At 49.0% G+C, this 22,266-nt stretch overlaps 2 protein-coding genes and 1 long non-coding RNA gene across 3 annotated transcripts in view; 1 reads left to right on the forward strand and 2 right to left on the reverse strand.

Annotated features, from left to right (window-relative positions):
• Positions 1–2,131: 2,131 nt before the first annotated feature.
• LOC115642657 lies at positions 2,132–8,382 on the reverse strand. The gene is made up of 2 exons (XR_003998219.1): positions 8,297–8,382; positions 2,132–2,154 (listed from the first exon to the last, which is right to left on the reverse strand). It is a non-coding gene; the product is annotated as an uncharacterized LOC115642657 (long non-coding RNA).
• KDELR3 (KDEL endoplasmic reticulum protein retention receptor 3) lies at positions 5,110–17,787 on the forward strand. Its single transcript, XM_030546348.1, has 5 exons — positions 5,110–5,676; positions 7,955–8,055; positions 9,361–9,519; positions 12,545–12,797; positions 16,960–17,787. Exons 1-5 carry the CDS (start codon positions 5,586–5,588, stop codon positions 16,998–17,000), a joined length of 645 nt encoding a protein of 214 aa, XP_030402208.1. The 5' UTR covers positions 5,110–5,585; the 3' UTR covers positions 17,001–17,787.
• A 765-nt stretch (positions 17,788–18,552) lies between these two features.
• The window catches only part of DDX17 (DEAD-box helicase 17), a 31,044-nt gene continuing 27,330 nt past the window's right edge, over positions 18,553–22,266 (reverse strand). The window contains exon 13 of the mRNA XM_030546301.1: positions 18,553–21,714. Within this exon, the coding sequence (XP_030402161.1) occupies positions 21,212–21,714 (503 nt within the window). The 3' untranslated portion in view covers positions 18,553–21,211. The remainder of the gene's footprint in view (positions 21,715–22,266) is intronic.

Here is a 22,266-nt window from a genome sequence, read left to right on the forward strand (position 1 = left end):
GCCTCTCAAGGGGAACCAGGGTGGACACGTTTGTTCACAAGGCACAGAGCTGGGCACTGATGGCATCTCAGTTTGTAGTGTGTTCTGACAGTTTTCCCTTGTGGCTTCATACTGGTGTTGAATGAGAGGATAGATTCCTGGGAACAGGAGCAGCTGCTATTAATTAATGGGGTCTGTCTGAAAGGGACAACCTATGCCCTTAGGTCCTGCAGATGGATGGGAAAGATCTAATTCTCCATGAGGGATGCCAAATGCAGTCAAAAGCTCTAGCAGAACTAACTTTGTTCTCTAACCATTGCCATGACTAGACCAGATGATCAGGGCCCTACCAAATTCACGGCCATGAAAAACGCATCACGGACCATGAAATCTGGTCTCTGCCCCCCATGAAAGCTGGTCTTTTGTGTGCTTTTACTCTATACTATACAGATTTAACGGGGGAGAGCAGCATGTCTCAAATTGGGGGGCCTGACCCAAAAGGGAGTTGGGGGGGTTATTTTTTTGAGGGGGTCGCAGTATTGCCACCCTTACTTCTGTGCTGCCTTCAGAATTGGGCAGCCGGAGAACGGTGGCTGTTAGCCAGGTGCCCAGCTCTGAAGGTAGCACCCCACCAGCAGCAACACTGAAGTACGAGTAGCAACACCATACCAAGCCACCCTTACTTCTGTGCTGCCGCCTTCAGAGCTGGGAACCAGAGAGTGGTGGCTGCTGACTGAGGGCCCAGCTCTGTATGCAGCAGCCTAGAAGTAATGGTGTCAATACCACACCAGGCCATTCTTACTTCTGCACTGCTGCTGGCAGTGGCGCTGCTTTCAGAGCTGGGCTCCCAGCCAGCAGCTGCCGCTCTCCAGCTGTGCAGCTCTGAAGGCAGCGCCACCACCAGCAGCAGTGCAGAAGTAAGGATAGCAGCACTGCAACCTCTCCCCCCACAATAATCTTGAGACTCTCCAACCCCACCCCCCCACTACTCCTTTTTGGGTCAGGCACCTACAATTACAACACTGTGAAATTTCAGATTTAAATAGCTGAAATCATGAAATTTACAATTTTTAAAATCTTATGACTGTGAAATTGACCAAAACGGGCTGTGAATTTGGTAGGGCCCTACAGATGATCTATCAGTGCAAAGAATCCAGCCATGATGGCACATTCAGACCTAAAATCTGGCAGGAAGAGATCCAAAATATTTGAGGCAGGCAGATAATGCTGGAGATGTTCCACCATGTCTTTCTCAATGACTCTTCCTTGGAATGAAGGGCCCAAGCCCAGACAATAGCATGTGAGATCGCTGCTGTTGGTTCCTTCAGCACAGGACAGACTGGTATGTTTAGGGGCTGACAGCATCTGACTCCTCTCAGGGAGGCGCTGGTGATCTGAACAAAGTGGGCTCAGATATTCTGATGCTCATCAGTGGGGAAAAGTCAAGGCACCAACTTCAATGCTGTGTGGGCACTGGTGGGTTTCACTCCTTTGCCTTGTGGCTGCCTCATTCACACAGGCTGTCTGTCCAGTCAGTGCAAGATTTTGAGAAAGGAAATGTGATTGTAACCTGCCTATTCATGCTTGGCTGTGCTTCTGGAAAATTGAGGCTGGGGGGCAAAGAGAGGACCAGCTAGATGGACTGAGAAATGGGGGAGGGTATGAACCCTATTGAACTTATTCTGGAAGACATAGGTAGGGTTGTCATAGTTCAGATAACTGCACTTATACAACCCCTCCGTGGTCCACCAAGGGCACCCATGCCAGGCTTCTGGCTCCTAAGCTGCCATCTCTCTTGGGCAGAGACCTGCAGCTCTCTCCCTCCTGATCATGATTTTTCCAGGCTGCACAGCTCCCTGCTTACACTGTGATATCCCCAGCAAGCCAGACTGCTAAAAGGCTAGCTTCTGCATCATGCTCTCTCTTCAAGGGCTATGAAAAGCACATTTGCTCACAGTTACAAGGAGCCACACAGCTCCTTCTAAGCAAGCACATTTATTCTTAAGGTGGAAGCATTACAGAGAAAAATGTATTAACAATAATAAAAGAACCTACACACATGCTAAAAGGGTTAGCAGAAGTCATCCCAACTCCAGTCTTGTGCTCTGGTCAGTGTCAGACCTTCCAATCCAGGATTGGGCCATGCGCTTTCGGACAGAAAGTCCTATCTGTTTGCTGGATCAGAAAGAAATTCCTGAGTCAGTTAAACTTGAGCTATTTATCCAAAAATCTTTTGTTTGTTGATCTCTAGAGAATACAGTTTGAACTAGTGTCTGTGAGGGTCCCCAGGAAGTTGTACCTCTCTGGCGGGGTTACTACCTGCCTGATTTGCCTTAATTACCACCTACTGGTTTTAGTTCCCAGAGGAGCCATGGCAGCTCTTCCTCGTGGAGTAGAACACCATTGTACATGAACCATTCATTTAAAGCAATGGATCCCAAAGAGACAAACTTAAATCAATAAGCTTTCCCGAGGATATGTAGGAAATTGACATATCTGACATAGGGGTCTTGTCCGACAACACTACAGTGGTGCTGGGGCATCACTGGCTTAGCTCAGAGAAAGCTAAACAACCCTTTGGACAGGCCAGTTTGGTGCCATGCCTGCCACACTGAAGGAAGATGTGTATCTGGGAAGAGGCTATTATATTGTATGGGAGAGGGAAGTGCTGTGTACAGCTGAGTATGGGAGGGGCTAGTGTCTAGGAGAGGGATGCTCTGGGCGTGTCTGGAGGAGGGGCTTTTATATAGGAGAGAGCTGTGTGTGTTTGTGTGTGTGCGCGCAAATGCTCGTGCAGCTATAAAAGAAAATGGAGCTCTCTCTGTGTGTATGAGTATGGAGAGAGCTGTTAAATGGCAGAGGGGAGCCTATGACCTCTTCTGTGATGCTCCCCACTGGCATCCTTAGATTATTTCCTAGCTATTCAAAGGGCAAGAGTTCCTCACAATCCCTTTCTTTACTGACTTATTCCCAACTCCACATGGCCCCACCCTCTTGGGGGTGATGCACTGAATTTAAAAAGGGGGAGCGCCCTGGCAGATACATGATGTCAGATTGGAGGGAGGTCTCATGTGGGGTTCCACAGGGATCTGTTCTGGGCCGGGTGTTTAACATCTTTATTAATGACCTGGATGTAGGAATAGAGAGCATACTGATCAAATTTGCAGCTGACACAATGCTGGGGGATTGCCAACACTTTGGAGGATATTGCTAAAAGTCAGAGGGATCTTGATAAATTGGAAACTGGGCTCTAGACAACAAAATTAAATTCAACAAGGGACCAAGGGAAGAAAGACCAAATGTACAAATACAGACGGGGGAAATCTGAGTTGGCAGCAGCACTGCTGAGAAGGATCTGGGAGTTGTGTCAGCAATGTGATGCTGTTGCAAAAAAAAAGGAGATGCAATTTTAGGTTGCATCAACAGAGGCATAGCATGCAAGTTACGGGAGGTGATAGTTCTGCTCTACTCAGCGCTGGTTAGGCCTCAGCTGGAGTACTGTGTCCAATTGTGGTCACCAATGTATAGAAAGGATGTAGATAAAATGGAAAAGACCTAGAGATGATCAAAGGGATGAAATGCAAGTTCTGTGAGCAAAGGCTGAATGAACTGGGTATGTTCAGATTGAAAAAGAGGAGATTGGGGGTGGGGGGGATATATAGTGGTCTTCAAATATTTGAAAGGCTGCCATAAAAAAGATGGAGAAAAGTTGTTCTCTCTTGCCACAGAGGGCAGGACAAGAGGCCATGGTTTCACACTACAGGATAGCAGATTTAGATTAAATCTCAATGTTGTGTGGTATGCATACCCCATCCTCCTGGGTGGGGCGGGGATGTAATACCACTGAGGTTACAGTCTACCAGACTTCCCTTATGATGAAAGTGGCACGACCTAGCCGTCAGAGCCAATTACAGCAGCTCTCAGGCACTAGGCAGCATGGGCCCTCCCGACTCCACCAGGCCCCAATCCAGGGCCCTAACAGTGGCTGAGGGGTCCACCACTGGGTCAGGGGGGAATCCTACTAAAACACTCTGACCTCATGCGGGTGGGAGACACCACTCACTCACCCTCCCTGGGTGGCTTCCTACCATTCTTACTGAAGCTGTCGTCCATGGGGCATTGAGGTCTCCATGCTCCCCAGCGCAGGTAATTCCTTGGAGCTCTGTTGGCCTCAGATCTTCTCCAGTCCTAATCTCAGGATCTCCAGCTTCCGCAGGCAAGGGCTGTGGCATCTCTTCAGCTGGAGCCTTTTCCAAAGGACTTTCCTCTCTGGCAGTCAGCCTAGAATGAGCTGGGCTGCTCCCTTTTATTCTGAGGCAGCAGTTGGCACGTGCCCAGCACAGTCTATGGGGTGGGACTTCCACCACCCATAGCATGGGGTTAACCCTTTCCTGCCCAGTGTGGGGTATCCCCCCATCACACTCAGGAAACACTTCCTACCTGGAAGAACAGTAGGACAATGGAACAGACACCTAGGGAGGTTGTGGAGGTTCCTTCACTGGAGGTTTTCAAAAGGAGGCTGGATCGCTGTCAGTCTTGAATAGTTTAGACACAACAAATCCTGCATCTTGGCAGGGGGTTAGACTAGATGACCCTTGCGATCCCTTCTAACCCTGTGATTCTATGAGGGGCAGCAGCACCAGATCAGGAGGTTTCAGTGAGGCGCAATAAACAATAACCACAACAACTGGGGATGTAACACTGCACTTGTCACCTTCTAAACACTCTGCCCACAAGTGACTAAAGAGACAAAATTGAGCAAAGGGGGATTATGCATGAATATCAAGAAATATTTCCCACCTGCAACTTCTGTTAGGAGGGGGGAATCAGGCAAGACCCACCTCTGCAGGCCTTTAAAATGGGACTGAACAAAGCCCCAGGAACTATATTGCAGGAAACAACCTGCTCTGCTCAGATCAGGGTAGAAACATGATGTGACCTAATGGATCTCTTCCATCACTAAAGGCTCCATGCCTCTGACAAGGGCTGATCATTTCCATCTGCCTTTTCCCCTTTAAGGACGTTTCGGGTTGTAACTTGAGAAGACCAAACGGGGAAAAAGAAAGAAAGAAAGAAAATAACTCTGCTGAGTTTCTCCCGCCTCCTCCTCCGCCTTTCTTATGCAGACAGTAGCCACGTCACCCAGCCTGCACTGGGACAGCTAAGCAGGCTCAGACTGGGAGGGACATTCTGGGGGACAATCCCCGACTTTGCACTGGCAGACGGGCGGAAAAGGGCCGTAGGCAGATCAAAGAGTAGGTAGAAATTGTGCCTGATAGAACAGAGATTAAATATACCAGGAGGAGTGAGGGGACCAGTTCATTCTGGAGGTAAGAATATCACTGGAGAAAGTTTTTATACTAGGAAAGAGAGAGTTAACTCGTCTGCCAGGAGACAGGAACAGGGGACTCCATACCCACAGAGAAAGAAAGTTTAATTGGGTGAGACAGTTTAACTGATCCGGGACAGGTAAGGGAAAAGATTCACTGCAGAGTTTTACCAGGTAACAGAGAGAATCTCTTGGGAGAAACCAAGAGACCTCCCCAAGCCTTCCCTCCTTTTCAAAACTGCACTGAATAATTTGCCTCGGGGAAGTTCTCGGAGCAATGAATATATTCCGGATCCTGGGAGATGTCTCCCATTTGCTGGCTATGATCATATTACTGGTCAAGATCTGGAGATCCAAGTCCTGTGCTGGTGAGTTCTCTCCCCACAATTTTGTGTGTGTGTGTGCGCGCGTGCGTGTATGCGCGCGTGCTTGGGAAGGAGGGCTCCATGTGGCGTTGGCTGTGAGAAAGAAGACAGTGTGGAGATGAGGAAGGGGCAGTGAGTGGGGAGAATCAATGGCTTGCGAGTTAGTGGCACTCTGTGCCCCTCTGTGCCCTCCCTAGCTGAGTTCCTAGGGAGAATTAAATCTCCATCCCTCCCACCTGCCATCTCACTACCTCTTCCCACATCTTCCTCCTTCCCCACTTGTGTCCCCCACTTTTTTGGGGGGCCGCCCTGTTAGAACCCTTCCACCGTACAGAGGGGCCAACAAAACCATCCTGGCTCAACATTATTTCCGTTGGACGGCGGGACAGGGATGTGATTGGGAGGAGGGTGTTGTGACGTGGCAAAAAGCATCAGCTCTTAGTACAGGTGCTTATCTTGGGGTGCCGATAACATGAGAGTTGTTATTAGGGGTGGAGAATGGCAGGGAGCGATTAGCATATGTGCAGCTGTAAAAATCTTTCCAGGCAAAAGAAAGAAAGAGGCAATGAGGCATCCCTGCTAAAGGGCAACTGAATTCCAGGTGTGTAACATTACAGGAGATAAATGGCTGTGCCTCCCCCTAGGCCGCATCTGCTGGCCAGATGATGCAGAGGAGCTGTAATAATACTCTGCACCTTCTCAGCATCGCAAAGCACTTTACAAACCTTCCTTTACCCTCAACCCCCTGCGGGGGCAGGAGGGGTATCTTCATTTTACAAATGAGGAAACCCAGGCAGAAAGGGGTGAAGTCATTTGGCCAAGGTCATCAAGTGAGTCAGTGACCGAGTTGGGAACCAAACTCAACTGTAGGGTCCTTTCCCCTTCTCAAAGTGCTAGGCCATGGGAGTGAAAAGGGAGACCTCCTGCTGAGCTGCTCTCGGCAAGGAGAAGCCATTGGTTCCTAGCAGAGGGAACAGTTTAGTGGTCACAATTTCTGTCAACACTGGTTCTCCAATTGTGAGGTAACTCCCTTCTCTTCATGTGTCATTATATAATGCCGGCAGCTGTAACTTTCACTCCATGTATCTGAAGAAATGAGTTTTTTTTACCCACGAAAGCTTATGCCTAAATAAATGTTAGTTTTTAAGGTGCCACCGGACTCCTTGTTGTTTTTGTGGATACAGACTAACATGGTTACCCCCTGATACTTGACACAATTTCTGAGTGACTGTCGGGCTGATGAAAGAAGCTGAACTGAGAGCCCTGCCGCCTGGAGTCTTTTTTTCCATTATCCTTTCACAGCAGGGACATCATAGGTGGAAACAATGCCAGTTTCCCTCCATGCTCCAGCCTCTTCATTGGTGTGCCTTAGCTTTGCCCCCCAAGTTCACTGGTGACTGAAAGCTATTACCATTTATGGGCTGGGACCTGATCTCTCAGCCAGCTTGCTCCCGAGGTAGACATTGCACAAAATATCATCAGTGCGAACAAGATGGGAGGGAGAGGAGAAAGGCAAGCTCAGGAGAACCAGGATTGAATGGGGCATGAAAAATGACCACCCTCTCCCCCCAGAGCTGAGCCCTGCAAGGAAAGCCTGGGGCATGCTGGGGTGGTGTCAGGGGAATCCTGCACTGCCACTGCCCACACAAGACCTGTTCTGTCAATCTGGCTTGTTTTGCCTGTGCCAAGTTCACTTAACGCAGCCCAAGATAAACGGTTTTAAACACATGGGTTCTATTGCAACAAAATCCTCCTACCATCTCGCCTCCCTATGTATTCAGCATAACTCACCCCCTGCACTGCTTTGATCTAGCTCAGGGTGGTTAATGATGCTCTGAGCACTCCCCTATAGATATAGGTCAGGGCAAAGTGGCCTGTTACTGGGCCATGCACAGCTCAGCCAAACATGAGCTCCAGCATGCTAGTTAGGCAGAGAGGGAAGACATGGGTCTGGTAGGATATTAATGGCAATAGCTATTTACTTTCCAAATCAATTTTGCGTTTTAGTTCAGTGAACTAATTTGGCTGCACGTGTAGCTGCTTTCCCACTTGAAGGAGTGGCTGACCACCCACTTTGTATAACAGCTATTGCTCTACAAACAACAACAGAACCAGCTAACAAGGTTGATGAATTTTTTGTCCTGAACTGTTACTTAGAGGAGAAGATACCTTGATACAAGATGAGGGGGCATGTGCACGTGGAGTTTTCAATATCTGTGTGTGGCTCCAAACCTTTCCTCTCTTACTTGTCTTATCTCCCATTCCTTCCCCTGACGTGTAGGTATCTCTGGGAAGAGCCAGATCCTTTTCGCTCTTGTCTTCACGACCCGCTATCTTGACCTGTTCACCACCTTCATCTCACTCTATAACACCGTGATGAAGGTAACGGCAGGGAGACGCTGCAGGAGCCCCACTGCAAATAACCTCATAGGCGTCTTATTGTAGTTACTTGGGGAAGGTGATGATAGACATTCAGCAAATCGGGATTTTAAATTTTGGGGGGAGCTTTCTACAAGACCCCCAAAATTACAGTAAACTGCCCTTTGGCAGGGGAGGGAGAAGACTGTCCTTTAGATCTACTATTTCTCTATTGACCAGAGACAGACAACAACAGCCCACTCACCACAGCAGCTCCAACGAGTTAATTCCACTGCTCCACTAGTGCCTGCCAAATCCAGAAGCAGGAGAGTGGGATCAAACCTGGGTGTCCTGCACAGTAGGCACAGGGCCAACTCCTCCTGTCAAGACAAAAGTAGCAAGAGAAAAGACCTGGGGCTGCTACATGGCACTACAGGAGCAGGAACTCCTAGGGCAGCGGTGGGCAAACTTTTTGGCCTGGGGGCCACATCGGGGTTCTAAAACTGTATAGAGAACAGACAGCCTGGCCCCAGCCCCCTCTCTGCCCCCTCACTGTCCCCCTAAGAACCCCTGACCCATCCAACCCCCACTGCTCCTTGTCCCCAGATCGCCCCCTCCCTGGACCCCCCACTCCTAACCACCCCCCCGGACTCCACCTCCATCCAATCCCCCTGCTACTGGTCCCCTTACTGCCTCAAACCCTATCCACAACCCTGCCTCCTGGCAGGCGTCCCCAGGACTCACACACCTATCCTACCCCCCTGCTCCCTGTCCCCTGATTGCCCCCAGGGACTTCCTGCTCCTTATCCAAACCCCTTGCTCCCTACCCTTACCATGCTGCTCAGAGCAGCAAGACTGTCAGCTGCTCCATCCAGCCAGAGCCAGCAACACCACCACGTTGCCTGGCTGGAGCTCACAGCCCTGCCACCCAGAGCACTGGTGGCACAGTGAGCTGAGGCTGCCGGGGAGGAGGGACAGCAAGGGAGGGGCTGGGGGCTAGCCTCCCCAGCCAGGAGCTCAAGGGCCAGGCAGGACGGTCCTGTGGGCTGGATGTGGCCTGTGGGCCATAGTTTGCCCACCTCTGTCCTAGGGTCATATGGCCCAGCCATTGCAGCATCCCCAGCAGGAAGAGCAGCAGAGATAGGAATCAATCCTGGGTTTTCCAGGGGGCAGTCCAGGGCACTAACTTCCCCACCACCAGCAGCAGCTTAAAAGCAGGACTTGAATTAGGCAAGCAAGCAAGCCAGTCCCTTTAAAGTATAGAAGACAATAGGATGTAAGACAAATGTCTTTCAAAAGAACTTTTTTTGCTACTTCCCCCCTCTGCAGGTCATTTTCTTGGTGTGTGCCTACATCACAGTGTATATGATCTACGTGAAGTTCCAGAAAACATTTGACAGAGAGCATGACTCCTTCCGTCTGGAATTCCTCTTGGTCCCCGTCACAGGCTTGTCATTTCTGGAGAACCACAGCTTTACTGCCTTAGAGGTAAGGAAGTACAAAACCTGAAGGGATGGGAGGGGGGAAAAGAAGGTGATAACCATTTAGTTGAAACTAATTGGGATTTAGATGGTCAGCGGAACATGGAAATAAATTTTGTGAGGAAAGGAGCCAGACTGGCAGTCTTTGGAGACAGACAAGACAAGAAGCTGTTCATGTTTCTGCAGCCTCAGCTCACTCATGCCTCAGTCATGACTTGGAAGAACTACACCTAAAGGGTCATTCTCCATAACTCAATTCAACCTTCAGCCCTACAAGGAAACCAACCAAAACCAATGAGTATAGTGCAGGGGTCAGCAACCTACAGCACACAGGGCCGATGCAAGGATGTTTCACACCCTAGGCAAAACTTCCACCTTGCCTCCCCCCACCGCGCCCCTGCCCTGAGGTGCTCCCCCGTGACAGCTCCCCCCCTCCGCCCTGAGGTACCCCCCCGACCCCAGCTCACCCCTGCTCCGCGCATGAGCATGAGCGCGCCGTGGCTGCTTCACTTCTCCCACCTCCCAGGCTTGCGGCACCTAAGCTGATTGGCGCCGCAAGCCTGGGAGGTGGGAGAAGTGAAGCAGCCACGGTGTGCTCGGGGAGGAGGCAGGGCAGGGGTGAGCTGGGGCAGGGAGTTCCCCTGTGTGTCACCCCCCCCTTGCTTGCTGCAGGTGGCCCTCCCTGCACTCCCCAGCCCCAGCTCCCTCTGCCTAAATGCTGGTGGTGACTGGGGCGGCCGAAGATCCGGCCGCCGCGGTCACTGCCGAAGAAAATGGCGCCCCCCAAATCCCAGTGCCCTAGGCGACCGCCTAGGTCACCTAAATGGTTGCATCGGCCCTGACAGCACACGTGCCACCTTTGGCATGCGAGCCAATTTTGCCTGGCACGCGGCTGCCAGCTGGGGTCCTGGCCACCGGCCCCACTCAGCGCACGGCCGGCTGAGTAAACGGGACCCCAGACCAGCAGCAGGCGTGCCCCTCACCATGCTTGGGTTCTGAGGCTCCTGGGAATGTCAGCTGCCGGGGTACGGGGCCCTGAGCCTGCTGCGGGAGGGGCAACAGCGGCTCGCACTCCTGGGAGCTGCAGAGCCCGAGTGCAGCAAGGTGGGAGCCGGCGAGTGCACAGGGACTGCCATCCACATGCATCCGCTGCAGGAGCCCCCCCTCCATGGGGGCACCAGGCCACAGCCCGGGCAGGCGCACCTCCCGGCTTCCCCCTCACCATGCTCAGGTTCTGTGGCTCCCGGAAGTGTGAGCCGCCGCCGCCGCCACTGCCCCTTCTACAGCTCCCCCCATCCCACTGCTTCAGCAGTCCATGTGACGTTTTGCCTCCATGTGGAGCCAGCATCTGACCAGCATGGGCATGGTAAGGGGAGTCCCGGGGGCAGTCAGGGAGCAGGGGGAGGGTTGGATGGGTCGGGAGTTCTGTGGGTCCTGTCAGGGGGTGGGGAGTGGTTGGATGGGGCACAGGAGTCCTGGGGGGTCTGTCTGGGGGCAGGGGTGTGGATAAGGGTTGGGGCAGTCAGGGTGTGGGGGGTCTCAGGAGGGGGCAGTCAAGACAAGGAACAGGGAGGCTTATGTAGGGGTTGGGGTACTGGGGGGTAGTCAGGGGACGGGGTCCCAAGAGGGGGCAGTCAGGGGACAAGGAGCGGGGGGGAGGGTTTGGGGGTTCTGACCCCAGCAATCGGGAAGTGGGTGGGAGTGGATGGGGATGGGACTAGGGCAGGGCTCTCCCCTCTTTTTTGATTGTTGAAATAAGGTAACCCTAGGTGAGGGGAGAGCCGGGGGGGGGCGTATGGAGTCTGGTGCCTGCATATATCCACTGCAGTCTGCAGGAGCTCCCGGGGGTGGGCGCCGGGCTGAAGCCTCCAGGGGGGCACCAGGCCACAGCCTGGGCAGGAGGAGTGGGGGGGCACAGCTGCTCCCCGCTAGCGGCTCCGCTGCCTTTACAGAGCTGCTGCCCCCCCTGCACCGTGCTGGCTCCTCCATGGGACTCACTGCTGCTGCAAGCAGGATGCTCTGGCTCTCTGGTGCCTCCGGAAGGCGGATCCTCCCTGCCGAGCTGCTGCAGCAGCCCAAGCCCAGCAAAGCAATGAGTGGACTCGGGACGGGGGCCACCGGGGTGGGGTGGGGAGGGGAGGGGAGGGCTCATGAGTTGGGGGGGCTGTGCACTCTCCAGGGGAGTTCATGGGGTGGGGAGGGGGAAACCTGGTCTGGGGAGCAGCCCCTGGGCACAGCTGGCCCCTGGGGTCTATAAAGGCTCATTGGGATTTGCCCCTCAAATGAACCGATGTGGAAGTGGGGGAGAGTGCAAGATGGAAGTTTCACCTAATGCACAAAATATCCTTGCATCGGCCCTGCCCCAGGAGGTGCGTGCACCTCAGATTAAGAACCACTGCACTAAACTGATAAGATCTGCATTTTAATTTAATTTTAAATGAAGCTTCTTAAATATTTTAAAAAACTTGTTGACTTTACATACAATAATTTATAGATTTATAGAGAGAGACCTTCTAAAAACCTTACAATGTATTACTGGCACGCGAAACCTTAAACTAGAGTGAATAAATGAAGACTTGGCACAGCACTTCTGAAAGGTTGCCAACCCCTGGTATACTGTTTTTCAGGATTGAGCCTCCCCCCCTTCACAAAGAAATGAAATGAGACTGGGATCTGTAATCAACAGGGCACATCTGATTAGGTAAAGGGCCAGTAGGAACAGCTGAGTTATGTACTTAAACATTCTCCCTCTCCCACTCAAAGATCTAAATGATTCAGAACCATCAAATTGGGCATTGTCAGCCTATGCAAACAGAGTAGCACTGTTACCCTCATCCTCCCATTCCCCCTATTATCTGCTATACTTATTTGTTACTTCTGGTCTTAAAATAAGTTGAAAGCTCTTTGGGGCAGGGACAGTTTGTACCGTGCATCAGCAAAACAGGCTCTGATTCAAGAGTGAAGCCTTTAAAGGCTACTGAAATTAATTGGCTAGTAAGATTCTCTTCTGAATTGTTTCCCTCTTCCCACAGATCCTCTGGACCTTCTCCATCTACCTGGAATCAGTAGCCATCCTTCCTCAGCTCTTCATGATCAGTAAGACAGGGGAGGCAGAGACCATCACGACCCACTACCTCTTCTTCCTGGGTCTTTATCGTGCGCTCTACCTTGCCAACTGGATCTGGCGCTACTACACAGAAAATTTCTATGACCAGATTGCCGTGGTTTCTGGGGTGGTACAGACCATCTTCTACTGTGATTTCTTCTATCTCTACGTCACTAAAGGTAGGTAGGGAGCTGGACTGACGGTGAAAGCAGGAAGAGAAGGGATATATTCGCCTCACCTCCATAAGCAGGCTAGGGTGGGGATAGAAGCTAGGCATTTGACCATCTTCATAACTACCCTTAAAAATGGGTATTGTAGCATACTGCATTTGTTTTCACCCCTCTTCAAACTTTCAATCTTTCAAGGGCTACAGTTACATACAAAACAATATTTAAAACATTACCGTTGCAAAGTCAAGCACCCAAAAAAAATCAGAAATGCCAGAATGAAGTTTGCTTGTGCAACCTAATTCAACCCCCTTGTGCAAATTCATTGTGACAGTCTTTAATTACATGATGACATGCTCCATCCCCCCAACATAGGACCTCTCCCTCCCTCAGTCAGTGCAAAAGGAGGGATAGTGCTCATTGAAGCTATTCACTATTTTGTTTCCTCTTCCTCATACGGTATGTGACTCCAGGTCCTATTTACAGTACATCAGTGGTCTCCAACCTTTTTATGCACAAAATAACTTTGAATTTAAATGCAACCCAGGATCCACCCCGCCCCTTCCCCAAGGACCTATCGCACCCACTCCATTCCCCCCCCCACCTCCATCACTTTCTCTCCACTGCCATCACTCACTTTCACTGGGCTGAGGCAAGGGGGTTAGGGTGCAGGCTCTGGGCTGCGGCCAAGAGGTTTGGAATGTGGGAGGGGGCTCCAGGCTGAGCCCAGGGCAGGGGGTTGGGATATAGGAGGGCGTGAGGGGTGGAAGCTCTGGGAGGGAGGTTGGGTACAGGACAGAACTTGACTCTGGGCTGGGGCAGAGTGTTGGGGTGCAGGAGGGGGTGTGGAGTGCAGACTCCAGAAGGGGTCTCAGGGCTGGGGTGCAGGAGGGGCCCAGGGGGCTGGTTCTGGGAGGGGGTTCAAGGCTGGGGCAGGGGATTGAGGTGCAGGTGGAGGTTTGCGGTGCTGGCTCCAGGGGGGGAACTCAGAGCTGGGGTGCGGGCTCCCATCGGGCAGCACTTATCTCCAGCGGCTCCCAGTCAGTGGTGCAGTGGGGCTACAGCTGGCTCTCTGCCTGCCTTCGCCCCACACTGCTCCCAGAAACGGCCAGCCAGCCCCTGTGGCCCATGGGCACATGACTCCACGTGCTGCTCCTGCCTACAAGCACCACTCCTGCAGCTCCCATTGGCCGTAGTTCCCCATTCCCAGCCAACGGGATCTGTGGAGGCAGTGCTTTCTGTCCTTAGCCCCACTACACCGCCAGACTTTTAGTGATCGACTGTCAACCAGTTGATCACGATCAACTGACTGCTGACCACTGCTGAACTTTATCTAAAGCCTGCTCTGAATATACAATTAATGTTCTCATGGACCTTTCTATGGTATTCATCACTGCAATATTTAAGTGCTTCACAAACATTATCTTCAATTCCCCCATGAGGGGGGCAAGTATCTCCATTTCAAACATGGGGAAAATGAGTCACAGAAAAATTAAGGCCAAAATTGTTACATGTCCACTAATGTTGGGTTTCTACATGGAGATGCTTCTGGCCTGATTTTTCAAAGGACTCTGCATTTTATAGCATGTTATGTTCAGAGCAGAGCTAGTGGAGTTGTGAATGATGAATACTTCTGCAAATCAGAACCAAAGGTCTCAAGCTGGACAGACAATGAGAAACCCAAACAGTGGCCACCTGAAATGCAGATTAAGTGACCTGCATGACATCATATAGGAACTCTGGCAGAGGCAGGGATAGAATCCAACTATGAAGGCGTCACTTAACTGCCTAAACTAAAAGACCATCCTTTCTCTTGCTCAAGTTTCTTGCCTCATTCATCAAGTACCTTCCAAGTACATCAACAAATGAGGCAGGGGTCCTGCAAGCCCACAGCCTCCTTCATAATCCTGGTTCTGTCCCACAGTAGGTTCATCCTGTGTACTGAGGCAGGGGTCCTGTGGAAAAAGAACCCCTCTATGTGATCATGTAATTAAAGACCGTCACATAATGCATATGTATAAGGTGGCCAAATTAAAGTTGTATAGAGAACTCTAATACAGGTATTTCTTAACTTTTGAGTGCTTGACTCTGCAACCTCAATGTGGCATTTCCTAGGTTTTGGGAGGGAAATGTGTATGGAACCATGCTGACCCCCCCTCCCGCCCCGCCATGTCATCAGCAAGGGAGAGACCTTTAAATCCACTGCAAATTCTGCCTCTTGTCATTTTATGAGGGCAAGCCACTAGAAGGCGATCAGACACGTTGCCAGTGTGTTTCACAGCTATTTGTTGAACAGCAGAGGAATGCTGAAACTCTCCCACTGTAGGTTCCATTCTAGGCTTTGGAAGAGTGTATTCAGTGGTTTCAGACCCCTTTTTCACCATTCCCTCCTTCTGCCTGTTCCGTTACAGCCTCTCTGTTCCCTACTGCAGTCTCTGCCCCCCTGCTTTGATTCCTCCACCCTCTCTTTCAATCAGGCTGTTTCTTCTTCTCCACACTGCTCAGGTATCAGCAAAGGAAATACAAAAGCAAAAGGTCAGGTCTACACTATAAACTTACGTGGGTATAACTATGTCACTCAGAAGTGTGAAAAATCCACCCATTTGAGCAACGCAGTTATACAAACCCAGCTCATGGTATACACAGCACTATGTCGATAGGAGGGCTTTTCCTGTCGCCATAGCCACTGCCTCTTGTGGAGGTGGATTAACTACATTGGTGTACATCTTCACTGAAGCACTACAGCAACACAGCTGCACCGCAACAGCGTTTAAAGTATAGTCTTGCCCTAAGAGACAGTCTCTCATATCTCAGTGCAGAAACAGCTCCCCACAACTTTTAATTGCAAGGAAGGTCCTGCCCAACTACTGAGGAATGCCCAGTAGACTGAATCTTCAGGAGAGTCTAACTGTAAAACTCTTAGCAAATCTCTACAGAGCATATGGAAACAGATTTTCAAACAAAGTTCAGTCAAATGTGGGTGGATTTTCATGGAAACAGCAAAAAGCACACCACTTATATAAAGGCAACCACTGCCTTTGCCAATTTTCAAGTCCCTGCACCAAAGCACGGAGACAGTAGAGATTCTCAATGAAACAGCTGCGAGAATTTGTTTTAAGTTAAACATGGGCAAAACAATGCACCATCTCCAAATCTCATTTTCAGAAATGTCTCAAGTGTTTTCATTGACACTTTCCCAAAAGTCAGCCTGAGGCACGGGAACCTCTAGCTTGAATGACTAGTTTTGGAAACTTCTGAAAACAGGGTCTTTATAAAGGAAAGTGTTAGGCAACCATAACGAAGTGTCAGCACCAGCTCTCCCTTTAATATATGCTGTCACTACACTTGTACCTCGAGGGGAGGACAGCCAGCCACAATAGTCGTTTCATTGTCCAACTCAATGAGATAGCAAACCCAAACAAACTCATGCTACACATTTAGAAGCAAGTTGTGAAATACTTAGCAGACACACACACTTTTGGTAGAGTTCAGGCTACAGTCCCAGTAACTCCACTCAGTGGTCCAAAGTTTGATCCCTGACCACGTATTGCATGGTTTTACACTCATTAAGAAAAAATAAGGATTTCATAAGTGAAGAGAGTGAACCCACACGACCCAGATGGCTATGAAAGACAGAGATAAGGTTAATTCAGAATGACTCATTTTCACGAAGAGCATTCCTCCATTTCTAGGGCCCCCTGCCCATGTTGCACCAGCTGTTTTCAACCAAGAACTGAATGTGAATGTCTCCCTCTTCCCAAAGCTCCTGTTTTGCACACACATTAATCCAACTAAGCCTGCATAGTTCAAGACCCTTAGAGAGGGCGACATCCAAGAACTTGGCAATACAGATTGTATCCTCTGGTGGTGTTAGCATATGGCACTAAACTTGGGACAAGGCTTTTGGCTCTTGAAGATAAGCTCTAGAGCTGTGAATAAGGAACAAGGTGGTGCTAAGGATGCTCTACCTGCACTAAAGTCATGTGAGGCTTAAAAGTAACTCTCTGCCACCAATAATCCCCTGGTGACATCATTCTAATTAGTTGTGAGCTGTTAACCTTGCAGATGACAATGTTATGCTTTAGAGAGCAGGCACAGGGACTTTACTGGAGACATAAAACAGTGAATTTCCTCAAGTTTCATTCACTATGCTTTCTTCCTCTTCCTTGCACAGTCTTGAAGGGAAAGAAGCTAAGCCTCCCAATGCCAGTCTGAAAACAGCACCACACAACCCAAGAAGTTCCTGCAGATGCAGTTCCAAGATCACAGCGTTCTTCTGCCCCACATTGACAAAAATGGCTCAGCTAAGAATCTCAACTCAGTGCCAGTAATACAGTCAGGCTTGGATGGCTGATAAGCTCTTGATCTGCATAGGGCTTTTCCTTAAATGTGTGCTAGTGTTTTTGCTTAAGTGAATTTTGTACTGGTGAATGGTTCTGGCTAGTGACTGAAGTCCTCTATTCTCATAGTAGATTCAGAAGTGCAAGCTTTATTCTCTCTTTTCCTCCCCCAACCCACTTCCAAAATCTGCCTCAAACCTGACCCTTTAAGGGATCACCTCAAGGAGTGAAAAGTTTGGTTTCCAAAACCTATTTTTAAGTCTTTCAAAGACTTCCAGCTGTAAAACAGTTGCTCAGTTCTTAGCAAACAGGTACCCAAAACTCCAAAAACCACCAATCCATTTCATATTGGAAAAACTGTGGCAGACAGACCACTTACAATTACTGCCATTGGTTTGCAGTGTTCTTGCAGCCATGTGATTACTGCCACTTAAGCCAATATGGACTGGTAATCAAAGAGGTGCAATTCCCCATATCCCAGTCTATCTAGGCCCTGTAATATTTTTAAGAGAACATCTTTCCATTAAAATGGCAAAGATTACATCTGAAGATCTTTCAATATTGTAAATATTCAAACATTCTGCTCTACTCAACCCCTTTCAATCATAGTCCCTGATGTTCCACTGATAGCATTTTTATTAAAATATATTTGGTTGCTGACAGATGTGACTATTCCCTGGGTTATTTTTTGTTATATAAAATGGGGGTGTAGCAGGGTGGTCACTCCACTCCTGCCCTGAAGGGCTTAAAACAGCCCTGGGAGAGGACTGTGAATGGAAAAAGGCTAGGCTGACTGGGGGAAGCAGCCAAAGGTAGGGGCATGCCCCAATCAGACCACAGCTGGCCCTATAAGAGAGCTGAGGGCCACAGACAAGGACACTCTTTAACTTCTAGAGAGGACCTGGCTACCTAGGAAGCTGAGGGTACCTAGGGTGGAACAGTGCTGGGGAAGGGCAGAGGGAGCTGGGGAGCTCCAGCCTAGCAAAGCCCCAGGCTGCAGGCTGAGTTGAGGGCCCACAAAAGGGTACTAGGACTGCAGAGGGGCAGCCCAGAGATTGGCAAATGCAGCTGGTCGAACCCCCCTTGCCGATGAGTGGTTTACAGACAGCAGTCTGCCCCAGGAAGCAGGGGGCTAGATGACTGGCAGTAGCCACTGAAGCAAGGTGCGTTTAGAGGGTTGGTGGTTCCCCTAGGAGGGGAGATCCAGAGCAAGGGGGTACTCTGGTGGGCAGATCCCCTGAGCAAAGGGCACTGGGGTCTGGGAGGCACAGGGGCCAGCAGCAGGTGAGACACTGGCCTGCAGAGGGCTCTCTGGGCTGGAAAGAGAAAATTCCCAAAACGACCAGCAGGAGGCGTCCCACCACAGGGAGCACATGGAGAATGGGGGTAAAAACCATTTACAGCCTGGAAACAAAAACAAGTGCTCACATTTTATTGACAACAGTGTTTTTATTTATACCTACAAAAGAAAACAAGATGGTATCAAAAGGACAATTTACAAACTAAGAATAGTAACATAGCTCTCAGCATCCTGTCTGAACATCACAAATTTATGAATCTCAATTCAAGTCTTCGTTAATACAACAGGAATGTGTCCAGAGACCAGCAAAGGTGTGAAACAGAGCACTGATCCCCCACAAAAGTCACTAACCCTTCAGTTGTTGAGAGAAATCCACACAGTAAGTTGTTTCAGGAAGTGGGAAGGGAGGAGATGCCAGACTCATCTGACACTCCCACAAACATTTACAGATTGAGAACAATGCAAACATTAATAGATGTTAACACTATCAACAAGGGCTCTTCAGCTGGTATATGGAACAGAACAGCAAGCACCAGGTGAGACAGGGCAGCACATGCTACTGTGCATTCAACAATCAGATTGGGCATGAGAGAGACTGGACTGCAGCTGACATCAAGTTACAATAAAGCATTGCAAGACCTCAGCATAACTGTTTTATATCTACCCAAGTCCCTGAAGGAAGAAGTGAAAGCTATAGCACACCACAAGGCAATTTTGACTTTCCAGAGACCCTTTTTAAAGCCAGCCAGGCAGTGTGTCCCACTTCATGCCCTTCCATGCCCACAGAAACTCACAAATGAAGAATAGCTCCATGCTTGCTTGTGGGGGAGATAAAAGACAACAGGTCAGTGCTGGGACAGTAAGAGTTCATTTTGTGGCCATCATTTAAACACACAAGCACAAACATTTCTTGCCAAAGTACTAGTTAATTTTTAAAATAGCCTCAACTTAAGAAAGATAGAGGTGTTAAGGAAAAGTTATCTGTCCCCAAGATTGTGCTGATAACCTACCTGTATGCTGCACACAAACCATATATTCATCCCACCCTTTACACTATGTCCTAAGGGGAAGATGTCTAAAATAAAAAGCTTTTTTTAAGTAAGTCCTCTCTCCTGGGGCTATCAAATGTTCTGCTCACCTACCGAAGGGTTTGGCTGCCTTTTAGAAGGATTGAGATGCCTTGTTTGTGACTACTACAGACTCCCCCAATAGAAAATAAAATCACAACAAACTCTTGCAACACAAGGATTATGCCTTGCAAAATCGGTATATGGCTCTGGTTTCCTGCCAAGTTATCAGACCACAAGAGCAGCCAACTCTCACTATGATCTACTGCCCCAGAACCGCCTGCTCATGGCAATCACAAAGTAGACACACTTTACTATTTAAAGGGGAAAACCCCCACACCTACCTTGGCCTGCAGAATAAACAAGATTGAATTAAAATGTTTACTAAATTTCCACTTTTTTCTAACATCTCCTAGAATGCTACCTACCTGTAAGAGCTGATCTCAAAAGGGACTGCTGGGGCTGGGGAAATGCCAGGGAAAGCACTAGGCAGTCCAAGGTATGAAGGAAAAGCAGCTTCCAAATCAGGACACTAACCAGCTCTCTCACCTCATGAAGAGGTATTTCCAGTTGCACCTCCCCTGCCCCACACCAAATCCCATTAAGTTTTAAATGGGAAAACTTTGCTACATTTCACTCAGCACAGTGGCACTCTGAACACTCCCCATGACCAGGTGCTCTGCTTACTAAGAATATACACAAATAGAACTGATCATCATCTTAATTCTGGTCAGTGTTTCTGTGCCTTCTACTGAATAGTTATCTGAATGACCAAAGCAATGAGAATTTGAGGGCAGAAGCTGGTTTAAGAAGTCAGTAATCAGATTCCATCCATTCCTGCAATTTAACTATCATTGGGAAAGAACTTCAGTGGTAAATATTTAAAATAGATGTTATATTTGAACAACAGAAGTTCTTACAGTGATTAGATCTAGGGTTTGAGACACCAAATGGAAACAGGTTTCTGGTCTCTGACACTGGGGCTTTATTCCCATTCTCCTTACCACACATCATAGAAGTTACTTCAAAAGGAAGGCTGCTGCAACAGGAGCTGCAAAAATGCCAACCAAAACAGTTTTACACTTTATTTGTGGGGCAACACTCAGAATCCCTCCAAACTGAGCCAAACAAGCAGAGTTTTCCTTAGAAGTTTACTTACGCGAGTACAAGCATCAATATTCAGTTATTTAAAAAAAAAACCCTCAAATCTAGAAACAAATGAGCACTGCTCCCTTGGATTTATGATGTTAAAGGAAGCATGCCCTGACTCCCCAGAATTCCCCACCTCTCAATACCTCCTGAAATTAAATTAGCATGTTATAGCAGAGAGGCCTCCTCAGCTCTGCATTAAGTTTTCACACACAAACCTCACCAAAAAGATTGGGCTGGGACCTATCTGCCTTATACCTATTTTCTTTTAAGAGAAAATAAAAAAAAGTTATCCTAATTTCCTCAACATGCAAGACTAAAAACAAAAATCCAGTCAATTGTGTTTGTGTGTGTAATATATGTGTGTTACACTATATATATAGTTAAAAACCCACAAGATAAGCAATTGTGGACTGGGGGGCCATTTTTGGTGGGAAGGAGGAATTGGGATGGTGAATGCTAAATCTAACCAGCATGAGAAAGACAACACAGTAGGAAAAAAGAAAGAAAGAAAGAAAAGGATCCTTTAAATGCAAGAGGTCTAGACTGGTCACCAGCAGCCAAGTGGCCTCATTTGCGTGAAGGAGGAGGGGGTGGGGGAGGTGGTGGATACTGGTATGTGGCAGTCTGTCCCATATAGCCTATCATGTTAGTGGCCGGAGGCTGAGGAAATTGTTGTGACATGAGAGGCTGCGGCTGCTGGCCTGACCGAGCTATCCCTGCATACTGCGGTTGGGTGGCGGTTTGAGCGGTTCTCCCAGCGGTGGCAGTGCTAGCGGCAGCATAGCCACTAGCATTGTATTCTGCAGTGCCATAACCACTTGTGCCATAGGCAGCTGCTCCATAGCTCCCTTGGGCATAGCCATATTGGCTCTGCTGAGCCCCAAAGGCGGAATTCGGACTTCCGTAAGCACTGCCATAGGTTTTGTTTGCTCCATTGGCAAAACTGTCGCCACGGTCACGGTCTCTCCGGCCATCTTTTACTCCCCGGAGCCTCCGTTCACACTCATCCTGGTACATCAGGTTAGGATTGTTGGCTGAACTGGCAGCAGTACGGTAACGAGAACGACCTCCTGGTAGTGAATACAGTGGGGTTTAGTACTGTGTATAACTAAAATAAGAAGGTCTGTAAAGCATTGAATTCTCACAACGGTTTTAATTACTCCCTCACCACTAAAGTCAACAGTTCCATAACAATAGGGACAGAGGCCATAACATTTTCAAATGACTGTCGCAAAATATTCCTGCACAACTTTGCCCATGGCCCTTCTTTTTATCCAAGCTGTGGATACCAAATTCAAATCCTGTATCCTGATCTACCCCAAGATATGAGAGCGAGCAGAACAGAAACATACTGGAAGAAATGTAGCACTGACTTAAAACTGAATGGGCCAAATTTCATTTGTTTCCTTGTGGACTGGGATGCAGCACTCCACCCTGTAAGATGGGGCAGTGTATCAGATTACTGACTGTGGTTCGATTAGGTGGGAAGCAAGACATGACTGCAGGAAATGTAACTATTTTACCAATTCACCCAAAGGGAGTTCTCTGCAGGACACCGTTTGGGGAAATAAATCCTATGGGTATGATTGAAACACTGAACACCCTCCTCCAGTTAGCTAAAA

The sequence above is a fragment of the Gopherus evgoodei genome, chromosome 1, assembly GCF_007399415.2.
Source record: "Gopherus evgoodei ecotype Sinaloan lineage chromosome 1, rGopEvg1_v1.p, whole genome shotgun sequence".
NCBI lineage: Eukaryota > Metazoa > Chordata > Testudines > Testudinidae > Gopherus > Gopherus evgoodei.

Excerpts from the sequence above, each read along its gene's own strand:
- KDELR3 (XM_030546348.1), top strand. The coding sequence starts at position 5,586 with ATGAATATATTCCGGATCCTGGGAGATGTCTCCCATTTGCTGGCTATG. Across the intron at positions 5,677-7,954 it reads GAGATCCAAGTCCTGTGCTG|GTATCTCTGGGAAGAGCCAG; the intron begins GTGAGTTCTCTC and ends CCTGACGTGTAG. Across the intron at positions 8,056-9,360 it reads TCTATAACACCGTGATGAAG|GTCATTTTCTTGGTGTGTGC; the intron begins GTAACGGCAGGG and ends CCCCCTCTGCAG.